The 21467-nt window shown below is 48.8% G+C and overlaps 1 protein-coding gene across 2 annotated transcripts; it reads left to right on the top strand.

Annotated features, from left to right (window-relative positions):
- Positions 1 to 155: 155 nt before the first annotated feature.
- On the top strand, positions 156 to 20146 carry TTC1 (tetratricopeptide repeat domain 1). Of its 2 annotated transcripts, none has more exons than XM_058034539.1 (8): positions 156 to 195; positions 954 to 1280; positions 9325 to 9385; positions 10452 to 10564; positions 10760 to 10796; positions 12507 to 12655; positions 14571 to 14625; positions 19854 to 20146. In XM_058034539.1, the coding sequence occupies exons 2-8, from the start codon at positions 963 to 965 to the stop codon at positions 19985 to 19987; spliced, it is 867 nt and encodes a 288-aa protein (XP_057890522.1). In that variant the 5' UTR covers positions 156 to 195; positions 954 to 962; the 3' UTR covers positions 19988 to 20146. The 2 variants fall into 2 exon arrangements, with proteins under 2 accessions (XP_057890522.1, XP_057890523.1); XM_058034540.1 differs by lacking the exon at positions 156 to 195 and adding an exon at positions 481 to 603.
- Positions 20147 to 21467: the final 1321 nt, after the last annotated feature.

Raw genomic sequence — 21467 nt, 5'->3', positions numbered from 1 at the left:
TCATGGGAAAAAGCCTCTGCCCTCCCTCACCTGCCCTCACCTGTTCTCACCTGCGCTCCCTGACGTCACAGCAGAGAACTACAGTTCCCGGCATGCCCCGCGCGCGCCCCATCGCCCATTGGCTGTCGCTGCCGGAAGCTGTTCTCGTGCCGGGGGCGTGGCGGAAGCCGGAAGCCGGAAGTGCGGCTGGCGCAGGTGAGTGCGGGCCCTGGGCTCGGGGTCCGCTCCGGCCCGGGGGCACCGGGCGGGACCCGGCGGGGCAGGGGAGGATGGTCCCGGTCTGCACCGTCCGCCCCGCTCCGGGCAGCGCGGGGCCGGCGCTGCGAGCCGGGCACGGCGCCCCGGGGGTCGTGGTGGGGCTGGAGGGGCCGCGCTGGGCCAGCCGTGCCGGGGCCGGGGTGCGGGACCGGGCCCGCGGGGCTGGGCTGGGCTGGGCTGGCCCGGGGATCCGAGCTCGGCAGTTCCCGCGCTCATGGGTGCAGTGCCCCGGCCCTGTGTCCCTGCGCGGGACATGGAATGCAGGGAAGTTTCCCCCGCCCCGAAAGATGCGAGTTTCCCTTAAGGATGTCAAGAGCACTTTAAAGATTTGTAAATGCGGATAAGGTAAATTCAGTCATTAAGTACATGTAGATGTGTATAAATATGCAAGGGAAGGGGCAGAGCAGGGCCAGCTCTGCTCCAGGCCCAGCAGAGCCCCGAGCAGGGGCTGAGCCCAGCAATTCCCTGCCCAGGAGGCAGAACCGCCCTGGGCAGTGCCAGCCCTGAGCTGAGCCCAGACAGGGGCTGGGGTCTCCTCCCGGGGTGTTCCAGAGCCTCACAGACCCCCTGTGCCCCGTGTTTGGGAATGCAGGGGGTGGCCCCAGTGACCCCGGTGCTGGGATTTGGTTGCTAATGAGTCTGTTAATGATGATTACTGAGTGTCACTCCTTTGTCACTGCCACAACGCCTGCCAGGAGCCCAGCATGGAAGAATTTAAAGCTGCAAGCCCACTTGAGGAGTCACTGAATCACCTGAAGCTGTCGGATCAGAAGGCTCCAGAGACTGCCCCCAGGGATGGCCAGCACCCCCAGAGCCTGGACAGGGGCTGTGCCCCCTCCCCAGGCCAGGATCCCTCAGAGGAGTGCTTCCATGACTGTCACGACTCCTTTGGGGCCCAGGGAGCTGTGCTGGATGATGAAGGGAACGCTCAGGAGGACGGGAGTAGCTCCAGGAAGCAGACAGAGCTAGAGGAAGAATACTTGCTAGAACTAGAGAAAGATATGCCAGAGGAGGAGAAACAGGTAATGCAGAGCACAGTGCAGCTGTGAAATATCTGTGTGCAGTGATCTGTGTGCAGTGATCTGTGTGCAGTGATCTGTGTGCAGTGATCTGTGTGCAGGTATGAAATTGTCTGTGTGCAGGTGTGCAGTGATCTCTGTACAGGTGTGAAATGATCTGTTTGCAGGTATGAAATTATCTGTGTGCAGGTGTGAGATGATCTGTGTGCAGTCAATGTTTGGAGTATTCTGACACAGAGGCACCTTTAGAGCCCTTGAGTTTGACTGTTCTAAATTCCTTCTTTTAGGTAACAAATGTTTGTGCCTTTCTTTGCTGCTTTCACTCCTGTTCCAGGGCAGGGTTTGTGTGCCTGAGCAGTGGGTGGGGTGGCTGTGACTCAGAAATTGGTAATTTCAGCACCAAAACTCACTGTCTGTGCATCCCTTGGTTTCCCCTGAGTGCCTGCAAGGTGCCTCTGTAAAACTCAGCAGATTTCAGGATGGTTTCCCTGAAGGGTTGGTTATGGGAATCCAGGGAGCAGGGTTCCATTGGAGTAGATCCCTGTGGGTTATTTGGCCTTTAATCAAACAAACCCACATTAAATCTGTGAGTTTGATTTCACTGCTGTCACATTGGACAAGCTCATCCTGCAGCAGGGAACAGACAAATGCAGTTTCTCATCTGTAGAACCAATCTTGTGTAAATATAGAATTTCCTTGAGGGAGAAAAGCAATACTGGGGAAGGACAGCATTGGGCAGAGCCCCCTTGGAGTAGGAGTGAGACTGAAAGTGCTTCTGGTGTGTGCTGGAGCTGCTGGGAATCCCTTTGGATCTCAGATTGGGCTCTGATGGGCAGAGTGATGCTGCCAGTTGTAATTCAGCAGTGAAGAATGGCAGTGGCAGGAGGTGTTCTGGGCCATCCTTTGAGGATTTTAGTGCAAGCCCCTGCCCAGAGCCAGGGGCGTCTCTGGCACAGCCCCTCTGGCTCCCTGTGCTGCTTTTAAACTATGCTGGAAACTTTTGTCCTGTGTTTAATTAGAATTTCCTTTATTGCAGAGCCCTGAGCATCCTGGAGTCCCTGTGGGAAGTCAGGGTCTTGTTGTTGCTGCTGTAGGAAGGAGTTTGTTTGATTTGTTTGATTTGGTTTTTGCCCCAAACAGGGCATTCTCCAAATGCATCTCTCAGGTGCTGAGCAGAGGGCAAAAATCCTTCCTTGACCTCCTCACACACAAACATCATTTCATTGCCCTTGGGTTTTTGCAGTGGGAGTGAGCAGTCCCTTCTTTCTCCTTGTGTTTATTGCTGTCCAGTGAGGAGCACTGTCAGCTTGAGTCACACTGGGGCTGCAGCACTGCCTGGGACTCCAGAGCTCCACAGACAAACTGCTGAAAACTGGGGGGAAATTGTTCTGGAACTGAACTCTGAAAAGAGCAGCAAGCCTGGCAATTGGCTGGGTTGATTTTCCTGCTGTTCCTGGTTTGGGTGTATTTTTAGATAATCATCTCATTTTGTACATGGATCTTTGCCTGCTGTCAAATGACCAAAATAATTGGGAATGTTGAGTCTTGGCACTCAGCTTTGTGGAACTCCACTGAAAGGGGCTATGGCAGTGCAAAACAACAACTGCTTCAAAGTGGGAAGGTTTCCTCAGAGAAAGGCTGGAGGCAGCTGAGCTCTCATCTTTCTGCAGGTTTATTTCCAGTGGTGAACAATTCTGCCCTTCAGGGTGGTTTGTGATTTCAGCTACCCAAACTGAGGGATTCTGTCTCTCACCAGCACCACAAGTACTGCACCAGCAGCTTTTTATGTTCCTCTGAGAGATTTCTGAATCTTGCAGGTTTTCAGATGTAGTTTTATTCTCTAGCAAAGGATTGCTGGTATGATACAAGCAGAGCTGCAGAACGGTGAATGCAGAGCAGAACCAGGAGCTCAGGCAGTTGTGACAGCCACTGGAGTGGCCTCTTCCATGATCTCCCCCTGGCTAGGTCACTCCTCAGTTGCTGCTCCAACTCTGCTCCTTGTACCTGCTACTGATGGCCATGAATTTATTTTTCAAAGTGCAACATTCTGTATATTCTGATTATAAAAGTTTCTGTTAAATGCTGCAGCTTTTAAGGAAAAGTCCTGCAGTCCCAGGCTGAAAACAGTGCTGTACATTCATTTACTGAGAGCTTTTTAAAACCCTTACAGCCTCCTTCCAATGACTCAAAAGGTTGTTTTTTTGAGAAGGGCAATGTGATTTTTCATTTATTTTTATTGCAGCTGCAGCAAATGAGACAGAAATAGTAGGAGTGGTTTTTGGCTGCTGAGGTGGGGAGCAGCCTCTCAGCAGTGCTGGGTCATGGTGAGCCCTCAGGGGCAGTGCAGCTCTGAGGGAGTGGCTCAAGGGAAATCAGGCTGGATTTTGGGATGCAGGGCAGTGCTGGTGGAAGCAGACATCAAACAGCAGCCTCGGGCTGGCACCTGGGGAGATGGATTTGATTTGGCTGCCTGTCTAAAGCACAAAATCTCCCCAGGAGCTGGTGTTGCAGCACCAGCCACAAACTGTGGGCTCAGGGCACAAGGAGAGCTGGGTGTGAGCCCTGCCCCAGCCAAGTTTATGGAGTTACACCTCCTGAGCTTGGGGTTTTGTTCCAAACCCTACTGCTGTGTTCAGCAGCTGGAATGAACAGGCTCTGTGGAGTGGTGTTCAGTGAAGGGCTGTAGGAAAAGCCTCTGATTGATTCTGGAGATGCAAAGGCAGATCCTGGCCTGGCTCTGGGTTCCAGGTTCCAGCAGCTGAGTCAACACTCACCTGTGCAGAGGCTCTGCAGCTCAGAGGGAAGGAGAGGGAGGGATTGTGTGTTCTCTCTAATTACATTTCAAGAGCCCCACACAGGGAGATTTCTGATGTTAAGCAGCAGGATTCCTTCCAGGGAGACCCTGAGAAATCTTCTCTGCACAGAGAAGCAAAATAAGAACTTGCAGGGATATTAAGACACAAACCTGTAAGAAGTTCTCAAAACCACAGCCTGGTTCCTTGCCTGGGGTTGCACCTCAGCATTTTAAGGATTGAAATTCACCTTTGCAGGGTTTGGTTGTTGTTTCACAAGGCTGCTGCTGCTGCCTCAGCAGGGGCACTGAGCAGCAAATTGCTTTTGATGCATTCCAAGCAGATTTTTCTGGCTGCTTGTCAGTGACAGGGATGGCTTTGACGTGGGGCTGCTCTGCAGAATGAATCTGAGGACACCCAGCAGCTGTTGCAGGGTCACTGTTAGCCCTGCTCTCAGGGCCACCCTTTCATGAGGAGTTTATCCAGTGCAGGACTCCCAGTCCCTCAGCTCCTCCATCCTGGCAGATGCTCTCCTGTCCTGTGGCAAGGACTTCAGCAGCTGGCCTCTCATTTTGGATTTGGAAGCCTGTGTTCTGTGAGACACTCAATATTCCCCTGAGCAGTTCCTTCTCTGGCCTCTCCACGTGCCCTGGGCCTGCAGCTGGCTGGATCACAGTTCCTGTTCTGACAGCAGGAGTGGGTCAGCAACACAAGCAAGAGGAGATTCTTGAGGAGTCTATTGTGAGCAGCTCTGTAAGAGTGTGGTAGAACTGAATTTAAGAAATAAGATTTTTGAGTGATGCCAGACATTCTTGCTGGGCTAAACAGTAAAATTTCCTTTTTTTAACCCCCCTGTTTCTGCAGGCTGTAGGATATGTTAGAGAACATTGGCTTAGTGAAGACATTTCCTTTAAGCTGCCCCCTCCTCACCCTTCCTTTCCTCCCTGGGCCTTTGGGTTGATCCTGTTGTTTCCATAAGGGGAAGTTTCTGTATAGAATAAAACATCCTGTCACATGTTGTGAGTTAAAGCCTGGAGAAGAACATTTGAGCAGTAAATCTGGATCTGCTGGAGTCATTAATTGCAAGAGCTGCTGAGAAGAATTTAATAAAAGCTGGCATTAGAATCTCCCTGTGTGATTTATAATTCTTTGAGTTTTAAACAAACAAAACTTTTGCTGAGTGACAATTTATTAGGACGAGGGAGAATTCTCCCTTCATGTCCCTTTGAGTGCTGCCATCTGATCTGGGTCCTGAGTTCAGTTGTGCATTTCTGTGCAGGGAGTGCTGCTGTCACATGCAGGCCTTTCCCTGCTGCTGATGGGTTTGTGGGCAGCTCCTGTCCCTGCACAAAGGGATCAGTGGCACTCTTGTCACCCAGCAAGGCCACACTGAGGCTGGGCTTAACTGGGGCTGCCAGCGAGGGCTCTGACCTCCTTCCCTGCCCCGGCACGGCTGCTTCCAATTCCGTCTGGGGATTTGGTAGAAGAAGGAGCAGAGTTCTTTCCCGTGGAGTCCCAGGGAGCAGGGCCAGGCCAGGTCCATCCCTGCCACTGCCCTGGCACCTCCCAAGGGCAGCTTTGGGCTGACTCCAGCCTTAAACTGAGATCCAGAGCCTGGGATGCAGGGTAGAGCAGTAGCTTCCCAAAACTGCAGGGGGAAGCAGACAGCTGCTAATGAGGGACTGAGCAGTGGGGCTGGCAGCTGAAAAATGCATTCCTGGTCTGTTTCAAATTCCAGTTCCTGTGCCCCCTCTGAACTGCAGCAATTTGATGTCCCTGGTTTGGGTGACCTTCCCAAGGGACTGAGGGGCAGGCTCACTGGAAGTGGAACCTCTGCAGAACTGGAGCCAGGAGCAGTTCCCAGCAAAGGGAAATCAAGGGATCAATCCCAGCACAGCAACAGCCAGAGGAAATGATGGGGGCAGTGTCACAAACTGAGGCTGTTGTTCCTTCAGCTCCCACTGCCTGCTCAGGGATTTCACTTCCAGCTTTCTGTTGCATTGCTCACTTCCCAAGGAAACAGGGAATTTGTGGGTTGCTGTTGTTATTACTATTTTATAATAATAATGTTGTTGTTATTATAAAAATTACATTTAATATCCAAATAAAATTGATTTATAATTATACAGTTAAAAATAAATTCTATAAAATTCTATTTCATATCATGCTTTTCTTGTTAACCCTGAGTGCTTTGGCAGAGCAGCTGAGGTGCAGGGGCTGTGTGGGATTTAGGTTTGTGCTTTATTGTCACAAGGCCAGGCTGTCCCTTGTCATGACTTGAGATCATCTCCAGCAGCCCTGGCTTTGCCAGGCATGTTTGGGTTAAATACTGATTTTTTTTCTGAGTAGAGGATTGGAATTCAGTATCCAAATTTAAACATTTCTAATCAGATCCTGTAAGGATCATCACCAGTTACATTCAGTTGTTTCTTCTGAACTTCAAAAAAATATTTAAGCCACATCACAATCAGTGCCTGCCATGCAATTTGTCATCTTTGCATTACTAAAATTCACAAAAACCCCAAACCTTCAGATTTTGCTGCCACTGAAGAGCAGGAAATGCTTCACTGGGGAGCTGTGGCTGCCTGCAGGCTGTGTGTGAGCAGCCCTGGGCAGGAGCAGGCTGGGATGGCTTTTCCTGGGAATCTGGGACTCAGGCTGGCCTGGTTCCCTGCCAGGGAGGGATGGCAGCCCCCGGGTGTTGGGGGCACACCGTGCACATCCCTCGGGACTGATCCATCCCAAACCTGCTGGGAATGCCCCAGGGCAGGGCTCGAGTGCTTTGGGGCTTTCCCTGGATCTCAGCAGCTTCTCCTCCCTGCAGCTGAAATGGAAATCCTGGGAGTTGTTCTGTGCTAGGAATTTCTGTTCCAGGAATGTCTGGATGAGGAATAAATAATGCATTTCTTTCACACCCAGCCTGCTTTGCAGGGCAGTGCCTTCAGCATTGAGGCGCTCATCCATTTTTCATGCTCTCACATTTTGTGGAAAAGCCAGAGGAATTGGCTTTGAGATGTTGCTTCTTGGTCAGTGATACCTGAAATGCAAATCCATCGATGTGCAGGAGGTTCCCTGCAGACTTCTCCTTTTTAAAAATACTTTGGCCACTCAGTTTGGAAGTGAAACCCATAAACCAGGGATCTGTTGAAATTGTTGGTCAGGCTCTCACAGAAGTGCAAGTTTTGAGCCATTGCTGCTTTGCAGGGAGCTGAATAAATTACAAAATCATACACAGAGCTCTTAAAAGTGCTGCTTTTGTTGCTTTGTTGTTTTTCCTTTTCCTCCTTTTTTAGTATAAAGCTTATTCTTCTGAAGCTTTCTTGCTGCAAGTCACTTTTTATATTAGCATTTCATGTATAATTAGGGTAAACATGTAATATTTTAAAATAATTTGGATAAAATGAAACAAAATATTGATAGTGCAGGTGAAACTTTTCATCCAGATCCCTTGATTGCAGGGTTTCTGCCTCAGGACTGCTGTGAGCATGCTGTAGTTGTGTTGATGATAAAAATCCTTTCATTCTTGTGGAGCTGTAACTGAGCCCTGTGCAGCAGAGAGTGCTCGTGGCACTGAAAGGCCACTTCTAAATAGGTCATGAGCAATGAAGTCAGTGGGGTTTGTGTTTCAGGCAGCCCTTCCCCTCACTGAGGGCATCTGTGGAGATCTTTCCAGCAGGATCCTCATCTCAGGCCTGCCCTGTGCTCACATGGGGCTGCTTTGTTCAGTGCCACGAGAGCTTGGCATCATTGTCACCCTTTGTGCCCTGCAGAATATTTAAAATGCCCTTTTGTGGGGTCCAGGCAGGAATTTCTGTCTGCTCCCTGGAAAACTGAGGTGTAGCAGTTCCACATTGCCTGTGCTGAGCAGCAGAGCTGTGCATTACACAGAGATTTGAGATTTTCATGCAGCCTGAAGCATGGAATTTGTGTGTTCATGTTTAGAAAGCACCAAGTGTGTCCCTTGGGGTGCTGTGGAAGGGTTTGGGGTTTGTCAGCCCTCCCTGAGCAAAGGCACTTCCTGAACAATTGCATGGTTTGTGTGCCCTGTGTTTGTGGGGTTTCTTTCAAACGTGAGCAGTGATGGCTGTTGGAGAAGCTGTTTAATGGGCAGTAGGAACACATGTGATGGTGTGGGCATGTATCAGAGGGGTCAGGTGAGATTCTGCTGTGGATTTCGTGCCATGGCTCAGTGTCCTTCCACTGAGGCTCATCTGTTCTCAGGTGTGCCAGTGGTCAGGGGAATCAATCCCCAAAGGCACAAGAGCAGGAGGGAGAACCTGGGAGTTTGAGCTGTTTGTCAGCTCCCTGGCATAGCTGGGAGCTGCTGCAGTGCTCCACACTCTGTACTATATTTAGCTGTTTCCAAGGAGATGTTCTGTGTGATATTGATAATTGCATTAATCCTTGATTCACACAATCTGCAGGAAAGGAAACTGCTCCTTTTCCTACTGTTGGCTTTTTAATTGCTCGGTGATCTGTCATTTACAGACACCTCCATTGAAGCCCTTTGTGTGCTGGGAGGAAATCCAGTGCTCCAAGGCTGGCTTTTGTACACTCCTGAGCTTGAGGGGTGCCTGCCCTTGCCTGCTTTGTGTCAGGACTGTCAGGGGTGGCAGGGATGGCTCGGGGACATCCTGGGTTTCTGTGTCACAGCCTGGGAGCCTGAGCCTGGCCTCCCCTCGGGCCAGGATATTCATGGTTGAGAACACAGCTCTGCTCACACGTGCAGCTCCCACTGCACAAAGAACCTGCTTCTGGGGGTTCACTGACTCCCCCTAAGAAATCTTTCAGGGCAGAAATCTTTCTCGGCCTGGACCTTTTCCTTGTGCATCTCTGAAAATAACCAGCATTGCTGAGGTGGAATTATTTCAAGCAAAACTTGTGGGACTTTACATTTAAAATACATTCTGCACAGTTGACCTGCAGTGAGTGAATTAAATGGAGTTGGAAAGGAGAAGCAAACAGCCAGTAAAAGCTGATGTGTTGGTTTAGAGCATGGAATTCTCCATGGATGCTCTCCCTGCATCCTGGTGGCTGTGGAGTGGAGCTTTTTAATTGCCTTGCTGTTACACTCCACTGTTCCATGGATATAGAAAGTATTTCATGTCACAGGGTCTACAAGCAGATCTTGGCAGAGTTAAAACTCTTCAGGTTCTGTTTCATTCTGCTTCCCTTCCATACTTTATTTGGAGCTGCAGCTGACCTACTTGCTCATTTCAGTGGAATACTCTGAGACATTGTCTTTCCTTTTGTAGAAAAGAAGAAAGGAGAGCACAGGGCTGAAGGAGAAAGGAAACGAGCACTTCAAGAAAGGAGGTGGGTTGGTCATGTCTGAACACCCTGTGGGTGTTAGATATCCCACATTAGTACTGAGCCATCGTGGGGGTGCTGCAGGAAGCTCTGAGGAAGCCCTCACACCATCCTTGTTGAATTTTATCACCTCTTGCTTTTTCTGTCCAGCTCTAGAGAAGAGACAGAGCTATCAGAGCTCCTTTAGAGGTGTTTAAATCCAAAGGTTTGGATACTAAAGCAGGATTCCCATGAAAACCATGGATTTTGGACTGCCTTCCAAGAGCCAGGGTTTCCTTCACTGATCAGAAAAGGTTTCCCTGGGGCTCTGAGTTGGGCTGATGGTTGTGCTTAGAACTGATGCAAGATCTGGGGCTCTGTAGCTGCCTTGTACCTTTATACATTGATTTTAGTGAGCAAACAGAAGGGGGGAAGTGGTTTTGACACCTGCCTTTGATTGCACCTGCTGTGGGTGGAGGATTCCCAGAGAAAGCAGGAATTGCAGTGCCTGCCTCCCTCAGCAGGACACAGGCAGGGAATCTGTGTGCCCTGGGGAGCAGGCAGGAGATGCCTCATGGAGTCCTGAGGGAACACAGCTCTGCAGTGATTGAGCACAGCTCAGGATGCTCTGGAAGGCATCAGAGGGCAGGAGGGAAGTGCTCAGCCCAGGAGAGCCACAGGCCTGCAGTGTTGCTGGGTCTCACCCCAGGCCACTCCTTGATCTTTCAGTCAGGTGAAGATGATGTGGCCATAAAAGCTCCCTGCAGCTGCTCTGGGCAGGGCAGTGACAGCTTTCAGCACTTCAGCCAAAGGATTCCACCTCTGCTCAAAGAGGAAACAATGTCAGGGATGGGAATTACATCCACTCTTGCTGCACTTGGTGCATTCAGCTCAGTGTATTCCTGCTTTTATTAGCAAAATTAAGTAAATCCTAAAATAATCAATTGTATTTATGAACTCAGTAATGATCTTTGAGAGCAGCTAGTGATTCTGTGTCACATCAGCAGATACTGAGAACTGTTTCCAAGGAGCCTCATCCATGGGGTTCAGAGTTTGAAATAAATGGTTTGGTTTGGGTTTTGTTGCTCTGCAGACTTTGGAGAGGCAGAAGAGTCCTACACCAAGGCCCTGCAGATCTGCCCAGCCTGCTTCCAGAAGGACAGGGCTGTTCTCTTCTCCAACAGAGCTGCTGCAAAAATGAAACAGGTCAGTGCTGGTTTCATTCTGTGTCACACTGGACTAAGCGTGGCTCAAATGCAATTTTGAAGGGATCAGAGCCCTCCAGTCCCAGCTGTGCCCCATCCCCACCCTGTCCCCAGCCCAGAGCACTGAGTGCCACCTCCGGGGCTGGGGACATGAAGAAATGTGACTTCAATCTAACAAAACTGTTTTGTGTTCTAGGACAAGACAGAGGCTGCCCTGAGTGACTGCACCAAAGGTACTTTATCCTCTCTGTGCTGTCCTTGTGCCAGATTTTTGTACATAAATTGTGTCATTTAGTGCCTTTTCTGCAGAGCTGTAATTTTGGGCATAAGGGTATTTAAAGAACTGAACAGAAAGCACCTGATTTGTATTACTTATTTTGTAAAATGCCTGTCAAGCCTTTCCTATCTGCAGTAATTTACTTCCTATTCTCTTGTACCATAAGGCTGCAGTTTGTCCTTGTTTTAAAGAGGACAGTCTTTTCTGTGGAAACTGTTTCCCACACCTGTGATTTCAAACCCACTTCCACCTGCTATCCCCTCAAATCCTGGTTTAATCCCAGGTTCCAAAGAACTCTGAGGCTTTATAGAGTTAACAGCATTATCCAATCCCTTTCCTGCACAGCTTTTGCTTTGTCACCAGGGCTTATGTTCCCCTGTTCCTGCCCTGCACAGTTCTGTCTCTGCACCTTCTGGTGGAATCAGTTCAGCTGTGCTTTGCTTTATTGCTTCCACCCACTCACCCACCCTCGAGTGTTTGTTAAACTCCCTGTGACAGCTGGGGAAAAAATCCAAATTACCAATCAGAGAACTAATCCAGTGGCTGTGTGCCAGCCCTGCCTGCACAGAAATGGGAGCTGTGCTTGCTGAAAGGGCTCCTGAAGGTACCAAATCCTCCCTGGCCTCTCTCGCTGGGGCTTTGCCTGGTTTGGAGCTGCTGCTTTCTGAAAAACACCTTGAATTTTGCAGTGGCTCAGAGAAAATCAATGTGCTTTGAGCAGGGAGACTTCAGCTGCCAGGGCCTGACACTCCCCAGGGACTGGAGCACAGCAGAGCAATTCAGTCACCTGCAGCTTGCTGACTGTGCCATTGCCTTTGTCCTTGCCAGAAGATAAACTGGAATATTCACCTGGACAATCTGAGATTTAATTGTCCCCAGAACCATTTTAATGAGCTAGGAATTATAAAATGGACAGAGCTCTTTCTGTGATGAAAAATCTTTCACATTCCCAATTTCTGTGGTGAAATCTTTCACATTCCCTGTTTCTGTGGTGGAAAATGGATGAAGGAATTCTTGAGGAATTACCATGTGGAGGTGACTGCTGAGTTTAGCATTCAGTTTGAACTGTACTGCAAAGAGGCCTGGCTGCCAAGGGAGTGAGGGGAAGAGGAGCTGAGATTCAGATGCCCCTCTGCCAGCTCTCAGGGCTGAAATCACTGTTTGTGCATTCCCAACACAACCTGAACTGTTTGATATTAAATTCAGAAGAGCTCCAGAAATTCTCCTGGAGTTTGTCTCCGCTTGAACTGAGATAAGCGTGGCAAGGCTGATTTTCCCTGCTGTGTGTGTCTGGAGGGATGTTTAACTTTAGCTGCAATCTAATAATAGCCACTTGCTAAACACACAAAAACTGAAATATCTTGCAGGTCCTTAAAGTTTCTGTAGCATCACTTAGAATCCCTGCACAGATAGGATTGCACATTTAAAGCTTTGTGATCATAAATCACTTCCATCTGTGAGAGGTTGTGGACATTAAATGAAACATGATCATGAGACTGTCCCAGGCAGCTGCTCCTGAATTCCAGCTTAGCTTTAAGCTGTGCCTCTGCTTGATCCTGAGTTACATTCTAAAGACAACTTACAAATGTAATACACACTTGAGAATTCATTTGAGGGCTGGGGAAATGTTTCAAGTACAATCCTGGGCTTTGCTTTTGTTTTGCAGCTGTGGAATTAGACCCTCACTATGTCAGAGCTTTGCTGAGGAGAGCAGAACTCTATGAAAAAACAGAAAAATTAGATGAAGCTCTGGAAGATTATAAGGCAGTCCTAGAAAAAGACCCCTCAGTTCATCAAGCCAGAGAAGCCTGCATGGTAAGCTTAAGCCTTTCAGTGAACTTTGGCCTAACTTATTTTTCATTATTTTAGTTCAGCTTCGCACCAGTGAACCTGCAATGGATTCTGCCTCAGAAGGAAAAAGAAACTCACGTGCATCACCTGCAGATTTGTCTCTAAACCCACTCTGAATATGTTGTTACAAAAATCTTCTTGAAAGGCTTAATTGTTTTAAGTCTCCATTTGGGAAAATAAATCATTAGCAGTGATTGTGCCCCCCTTTTCCCCACACTGTGCTGTTGTAAGTGACAGATTAGGAACAGCTTTTATGGCATATTAGGCAAGAAACCTTGCCTGGAATGATTTCCTGGGGGACTGGATCAGTTGCACTGATGGCAGAAAATATTCAGCTTAACTGTGTGAGTGCTGTTGGTGGTGAGGGGTGACCCCATAAAACAGCTGAGCTCCCATAAAGGACCTGGAGCTGGGCTGGGGCTCCCCCTGGGCCAGGAGCAGCTCCCCAGGGAATGGGCACAGCCCAGAGCTCCAGCAGGGTCTGGACACTGCTCCAGGGATGCCAGGCTGGGGTTGCTGGGTCTGTGCAGGGCCAGGAGCTGGGCTGGATGGTCCTGGTGGTCTCTCCCCTCTGAGGATAGCCCAGGACTCTGAGTGAGACCCTCAGGGCTGGCTGGTTCTGTTCAGGCTGGTTGGAACCCCAGCACTGTCCCTGGGTCCTGCACAGCCAGGATTCCTCCCAGTGGCTGTGCCCTGATGATCCCACAGCAGGGCCCTCAGCCAGCCCCAGCAGGGAATCCCCAGCAGGGCTGCTGCTCCTTCAGGCCCAGTTCAGAATTTATTCAATGTTTATTCCTGATTTCTGTGCCTGGGCAGTGCAGAGGGTGGGGTTCACCCCCTCCTGCTCCCTGAGCTCCTTGGCCAGGCAGAGCCTTTGGCTGCAGAGCCCTTTGGACAAAATGCCCTCAAATTCCCCTGCTCTGGCATTCCTTCAGCTGGTCCTTGTCAGATTTGAGGGAAGAAGCAAACTATTGAGACTGAAGCTTAAAACTCCCTTCTTGAAAACCTATTAAGGAAATCCTGACAGCTATAATTTCACACTTTTCAAACACTCATCATAAATCTCTAAATTTCATAATGAAACCCCCCAAGTTTCAGCTGTTGACTCCACATACCTGGTTACATCTCTGACCTGGAGGAGGCTGAGAAGCTTTGCTCTGCTGTCAGGTAAAAGTGTCTCTGCCTTGCAGGAATATCACAGGATCTTTTCCCCTCACTGGCAATGAAAATGATGCCTCAAGAAAATCTGCAAATGAGTTTCATTCACAGTTAGGGCAAATCTTCCTCCTCCCTGCCCACAGGAATGATCTCACACTGCTCTAGGGAATGTCATGACCCTGTTAAATGACAGATTAAAATATGAAATGCACAATAGTTCTTTGATTCCTGATTTGGTACCTGCTCCAATACTCGAGCACTGTTTGTATTTCAGGAGTGCAGAGCTGGGGTTCTGATTGCAATCCTCAGTTATTTTTGACTTTTTCAATGCCAGACTAAGCAGTTTGGAATTATCATGTTTGTGCTCAAATCACCCCTATTGCTGCTTTCCCAGAAAGTGTCATTATATGGAAGCAGTGGTTAGGGTTGGGTTTTCACAGGTGTGTAACTGATGGGAGAATTTCAGCCTCCACACAGTTTTGAGGGATTTTAGGGCAGATGAAGAGATTTCCCAGAAGCTTCTGTACTTTGGGATAAGTATCCCAGACACCAGATAAAAATGGGTGTCCATAAGGCATTCCTGGAGTGGGAGGTGCTGAGGCTCTGCATTAGCAGTGTTCTGGAACTGCACACCAGGATTTGTGTCTGTCACTGCTGATGTCCAAAATGGGAGCACTAGTGAAAGCAGGGATCTGATTCCAGTTTTTCTCTCTCTCCACAGAGATTACCACAGCAAATTGAGGAGAGGAATGAAAAATTAAAGAAAGAAATGTTGGGTGAGTAGCATGTACTTTGATAAAAACCTTCATAATCTATTAGGAAAAAATGCATAGAAAATGAATAGAATCTCTTGTATGAAATTTAAAGGAGATAAATCTGAAAGGAAATATTTGTTCAGTGTTACACAAAACTCCTGATTTCTTTGTAGTTCTCAATTGCTTGGTTTCACCTTCAGTAAATTGGAGACAAGGAATTCTCCCATGCAGAAAAGGCCATTATTCCATTTAAAGAAAGAAAAACCCTTCTAAAACAATTTCATATTGGTATGTAAGAGCTGGGGAAGGTGATTTGACACAGCCCAACTGCTCAGCCCTTTCTCCCTGCAAATAAACCCTCAAAGCAAACATTCCCATGAAAGGGATAAACCAGGGCTTGCACTAAACCTGTGCCTAAAGGAACTCCCCCAGCTGGAATAACTGGGCGTGTTTGATCTGGGGGCTGAAGAAATAAATGTGATTCTTTCTGTAGCACTTCCAGCCCAGAGACCTCCAAGTGTTCGTGTTTGCCTTGATTTATTCAGCATTTCATTGCTGTTTGGTTGGAGGCTGAATTGGACCCAGCCAGGGTGAGCACCAGGAGTGGAATTACCATTCCTAAGGCAGTGTTTGGCTGCTCTGCAGAAAATCAGGTTAAACAACTCAGCCTGTCTTTCACACTGATTCTTGGTGTATTTGGGAAGAAGAGACTGTTTCAGCTTATGCTGATGTTTCTCTGTAATTTCTTTTCTGCAGCCTCTGATTTGCTCTGGCTTTGTTCTGCCCTGACCTAGCAGTGTCAGTGAGGCTTTGCAGAGCTTTACAGGATCAGAGCCTGCTTCCCCCATTGTGCTGAGAACAAGCCCCAGATAAAGCAGGTTAAGGGTGGTGGGGCTATAAATAAATGACAAATGCAGAAATCTCCGGAAGGATCAGGCCCATGGGTAGGACATGGGGTGGGTTTCACCACAAAGTAATATGAAAATAATTCCTGATCTTTGCTGAACTCCAAAGGGCCTCACTAATCACAAGGGATTTGACTGGAACAGTAAATCCAGCCCCTGCACTGCTGCTTTTTTCCCGGGTGTCAGACTAGGTGGAATTTCTGTTAACAGTGTTAATACTTAAAAAGTGGCAGTTGAGATTTCAGATCTGGGCTGGGCTTTTGGGAACCACTCAGACTGTTTCTGTTGGGATTCTGGAGAGAGAAATCCCTTCTCAGTGATGTCACACAAGGAGTTCAAGGAGCCAGACTGAGAGCAGGGTAGGACAACACAGAACCTGTGTTCACCCCCAGCCTCGCCTGTGTTGGGTTGTCACAGCTCTGGTTAAGTGACAATGATGGTGGCAGTGGTGGCTGTGGCTGTCACACAAACTGAGGGGTTTCTATAAAACATTCTCCTGAAATGAAGTCAGGAATGTGGGCAGCTCCTGCTCCTGAGCGTTCCAAGGTTCCCTGTGTGCTGTTGTTGGGGGAGGCAGTGGGGATGCCACGGAGCAAGGAAACACTCCCAAGGTTTGCAAAGTGCTGCAGCTCTGTCTGAGGTCAGGGAAGCCCTGAAGGGGGGCTTGGATGGGAGCTCAGAAGGAGTGGGAGAAGAGAAACTCGATGGAGTGTGGTGGTTCTGAGATTCCTTTGGATTGTTTTGTTGTACAGTGAATTTGTTTGAAGCTGTTTCCACTTTCCCACCCTTCCTGATGGCATTTCCCACTGCCAGGATGGAGCTGGCTCTGTGGCTGGAGCTGGGTGACTGGGCTTGCCCAGTGCCAGGGGGACATTCCTGCCTTCCCAGGGGGCAGCTCAGGTGCCTGGGTTGAATTCCAGACTTTTGGGCTCCAGCACAGCAAGTCTGAGGCATCCTGATAGTTCAGGCCAGGCCTGCAGCAGGAGCACTGACTCCAAACTGAAATTAGGAGCAGTGTCCCAGTCTGTGCTTTGGCTCCTTTGGATCTTGAGCTGATCCTCAGGCAGTGAATTGGCCTCTCCTGGTTTTGGTGAGCTTTCATTCTTTCAACTCAAGCAAGGCCTGAGTTGCCCAGCCATCTCCACTGTCATGGAGCTGCAGCTGTGTACAAACAAAGCCAGATAAATGGAGTGCATCCTCCTCCTTCCCAAGTGTGCTTCCTGTTTCCCAGGGCTGCAGCTCATTTCTGTCAGAGGCTGAACCCCCTGTGCAGTGCTTGTGTGTAAATAACCCAGAGCACACATTCCTGGCTGGATTTTCCTTCTGGCCCATGTGACTGTGAGGTTGATGTCACCAGAAGAATCCTGGTTTGTGGCCAGGCCAAGCCCTCTGGTGCTGTGTGTCCCTTCTGCAGGGCTGACTTTTGTATTTCAGTTCTTGCCATGTTTGATCAGCCCCTTGGCACTGAATGAAGGGAGCCCTGAGGTCACATCAGAGAGCTGGACTTGGGGCAGGAGATGTGAAATCCAAGAGGCTTTTCCTTCTTCTGAGCATCCTCTGGCCCAGTGACTGAGGGTGTGACCAGTGACCATTCTCTGGGGTGTTTTGTGTTTCTCTCCTTAAGGCAAACGATTTGCAGTCTTGTTCAGAGACTTTTATAATTATTGTGATATCTGGGAGCACTCCTTTGGGGAGAGGCTGTGAGGAGAGGGGGGCTTTGGAATGGTTTTAGCAGTCTGGGGGCCAGAGCTCCTCACCTGGGCCTTCCTGCCCAAAAGAGATTTTTCCAGCTACCTGAGATCAGCAAAGACATTTATCAGGCTTTGAGCCTAAAGAATTATGGGGTTTGTTTGGGTTTGGTTTTTTTTTTTTTTTCTATTGACAGTTATGTTGTGTTTGCAGCTGAGCTGCTAAACCCCAACCCTGCACAAGGTGATTTTAAGTAGTTAAATCAGAGCCAAATTACAGTTACAGTTCAGTCCTCATTTACCATTTAGGGAAGGGAGAAGGATTTGCCCTTGCTCTTTTAATTGCTTAAAAATATTGGTAATACAAGAAGTTGCACAGAGAAGAGACCTCATCAGGAAATTTGTCTTTTCTCCAAAAGAATTCTTTACACAAGCAAGATGGAGCTTTTCAACTTCCAAACCTCACATTAACACCAGCATCTAAGCCAGAATTATTGCCAGAAAGACTGAATAGCAATTAATTTTGGCTGTTACATCTTAATGTAAATTGTGAGTAATCTTTTCCTGCATCTGCCTCTTTCAATAGGGTGTTGAATTGCAGTTTAGGTGAGTAATGAATCACAGACTTCTGAGCCCTAAATTGATTTTTACAGTTCTGTTTTCTTGTTAACCTCTGAATATTTGCTTTGGTGAAAAACCTGAATGTGCTGGAGTTGCAGGTGGAAAATAATCAGGGTGTGTTTGAAGGAAAAAGAGCAAAATGTGTGAGAATAAGGGCAGAGGGAGGAGAGGGTGACCCTGCTTGGGGACAGGGAGTGGTGGAGGCTGGGCAGCCTCTGCAGCTGAGTCCCAGCTCCACGTGGTGCCTTTTCCTTCCTCCCAGCACAGGCTGTGAGGGAGCTTTTCTTTAGGAGGGGGTTGCAGTTCACTACAGCCCTTAATTTAGGGCTGAAAGGAGCTGTGGGAGGAGGAGACAGAGCTCCCCTACAATGCTGGCTCTGTGTGTGCCAGGACAGCAGCAGCAGCTCTGGGCTGGAGTGCCCGGAAAAGCCAAGGCTTTCTTTGCCTCATTAACAATTAATTCAGTGTGGCTGCCCCAAGCCTGCCTGGGGAGGGACAGAGCAGGAAGGTGAGCTGGGATGTGCTGCTGGAATTATCATAAAGCCCCAAGCCCTGCTGTGCTGGGGAGCTGCTCCAGCTGCAGGGGGTGTTTATGGGTTTGGAAAAGAGCATCCAGCTCCCTGCAATTGGAGGAAACCTCTCCAGTGTCCTGCCAGGCAAGCTCTGCTCTCCTGCCAGCTGCAGTGCTGGGGGGCTCCAGCCACGCCAGATTCTGCAGGATTCTCCACTGAGACACTGCTCACCCCAGACCTGAAGCTCAGCCCTGGCCAAATGTTTGTCCAGAAGTACAAAAAAACCTCTTCATGTCACTCAGACAGATGCTACCAAAAATACTTTCAGGGTGCTGCATAAAGGGATGAATGTCATCTTCAACAGGTGTACCTTAAAAAATAATAAAGATGTACAAAGAGTTTAATCCTACCTGAGCTGCAGCTGGACTGACTTTGGCCACATCCCTGAACCACCTCATCTGTGAATTCCCATTAAAAAAGTCAAGTTGAAGGAAATTTGTGTCTCCCCACCCATTTGCTTTGGTGGGCTCAGGGTTTTCTTTTTCCAGATACTGGGAAGAAATCCTTCCCTGTGAGGGTGGGCAGGCCCTGGCACAGGTGCCCAGAGCAGCTGTGGCTGCCCCTGGATCCCTGGCAGTGCCCAAGGCCAGGCTGGACACTGGGGCTGGGAGACCTGGGACAGTGGGAGGTGTCCCTGACATGGCAGGGGTGGAATAGATGATTTTTAAGGTCCCTTCCAGCCCAAATTCCAGGATTTCACTTGCCCCAGAGGCCCAGGGGAGGTGAGCACAGTGCCAGGGGGTTCTCAGGACTCCAAGCCCCTCCAGGCAGGAATAGCTGTGGCATTCCCAGGTGTTCCAGGCCCTTGGCTGCTGCAGCTGCTCAGTGGATTTTCCATGGCAGCAATTTCTGTTGTCACACTCAGCTCTCAGCAAAACAAAACCCATTCCCTGAGGATCAGTGCAGGTGGGAGCTTTTGGAGAGATGGGGTATGCCTGGGGAGGCAAACCCTGAGAAGGCTTCAACTTGTCCAAACTTCTGCTTTTCCTTTGGGAAATCTACAGTTCTACATTGAAACCAGGAGGAAAAGAATGTTTTTCTTTGAAAACTGGCCATCTTCTTCCTTTGTGTTGTCATGCCAGGGTTTGTGTTCAGCCAGCAGTGAAGTTGTTACCTCTGCTTCCTGTTTCACTTTATCTATTCTGTAATTTCTATATAGGATTTTTTAAAGGATGTCCTTTTGTTGTCCTTCCCCTCTTACAGCTGTAGCAAGATCCATTTTCCAGAGTCAGGAATCATGTGTGATCCTTATACTGACAGGACTTTATTAACTCTCATACTCTGTGCATATTTAACAGTGATTTTTGATTCTCCTAAGAGCCTGAATATTAACAAAATGCAGAGATTTCCTCAGCATTTACCTGTGCTGGATAAATCAGCAGGGCTGGGCTGTAGCTGGGTGGAATTCCATGGGATTTTCCTCTGCTCAGCTCTCACTGTGTTCTCTTGGAATGTCACTGCAGGCAAACTGAAGGATCTGGGCAATTTGGTGCTGCGTCCCTTTGGCCTGTCAACAGAGAACTTCCAGATCAAACAGGATTCATCAACTGGCTCCTACTCCATCAACTTTGTTCAAAACCCCAACAACAACAGATAACATGGATTCAGTGTGGCTCTGACATCCCGTGCCAGGATCCAGCAAACCAACACCCTCCACCCCCAGGGCAAGAGGAGACTCAGCAAACTCATTTCCCAGCTTGTGAAATTATTTGCAATGTGGATGTAAAGCAACTCATTCAACTTCTCATAGTGATAACTGTGTCCAGTGTGTGATTTATTTTTTTTTTTATTTATTTTTCCCCTTCCCTTGCGGTGTTTGGCTTTTCCAAGAGGCAGTTCCTTGGTTTGGCCCACTCAGTGCTGGCAGCAGCAGCTCAGGGGAGCCCAAAGGCTGGGACAGAGGCTGGTGGTGTCCTGGGGATGGGGAGATCCAGCAGCAGCACTCCCCCTCCCTCAGCTGGGTGGGACTGGCCCCTGGACACAGCTCTGCCCTGGAACCATGGATCTCCCAATAAAGGCTTGGTACTTCTGCTCTCGGGCTTGTGAGGTTCTTGCCTGGGCTGAGCCCTCCCCAAGGGGGGTTTGGTGTTGAAGGTCCCACAAACAACACCTGGCAGGACACTCACAGGAAGCACTGGGGTTTTTGGTCCTGCTTGCAGCAGTGCTGTCATTTAACTTCATGCCACCCTTCCAGCAGTTTGTTTACTGGGCATTAAGTTTTTTGAAGGCAGCAATGACATTTTGTGCCTCCCTCTCCATCTGCACACCTTGTAAAGGTACCTCCAAATGCAATGGGCTTGTCTGGGATCCATTCAGGTTGCAGGGATGCACAGGAGGTGATTGCAGAAAGTCTCCACAGTAACTGGACCTTGAGGACTTGGAAGTGTTTCTAGAATGAGATGACCTCTGAGGTCCCTTCCAGCCCAAACCAGGGCATGATATAAATAGTACAAATATAAATACATATGTATATATAATTATATATTCTGTTGTGGTGGTTCACTCAGGTTTTGGAGAAGGTGCCTTTTGTAATTCCTGCTTTCCTGGGGTTTGTCAGTGCTGAAGTGCTTGCATTGGAGGCAGATTCTGCAGTTGTCTCCATGCAGATTTCAGTACATGATTTAATTAAATAATTAGCAGTGGCTGCCTTGGCTATTGGGTGTCATCTCCAATTCATTTCAGGAAGTCTCTGTGTGTCTGAAATTCAGGAGGTGCAGCCTTTCACTGAAAGGAAAAGCCTTCCCAGTCACAGCAGGTTTGGTGCTTTAATGTCATTTTTGTCTTTGCAGCTGTGCAGCGTTGTTTTGATTGTTAAACTCTGTCCTGCTGCATTTTTACTTTAGTTTAGTTTAGTTTAGAGCTGGGCCTGGGGTCGGATCAGCTGTGAAACCTCTGTTGCTCTGCAGGGAAGGTTCAGTGGTTTGGGATTAGTAGAAATGTTAATAATCTTCCCTAAAACCTGGAGCAGTGCAGAGCAGAGGTGCCCAGGCTGCTGCAGGGAGCCCTGGGCAGGGCTGGGTTCAGGGGCACCTGCTGGCCCTGGTTCCACTCACCTGCAGCATCCCAGCACACCCCTG

The sequence above is a fragment of the Melospiza georgiana genome, chromosome 15, assembly GCF_028018845.1.
Source record: "Melospiza georgiana isolate bMelGeo1 chromosome 15, bMelGeo1.pri, whole genome shotgun sequence".
NCBI lineage: Eukaryota > Metazoa > Chordata > Aves > Passeriformes > Passerellidae > Melospiza > Melospiza georgiana.
The sequence above is the reverse complement of the archived record's forward strand: the minus strand, read 5'-3'. Positions and strand labels throughout refer to the sequence as shown.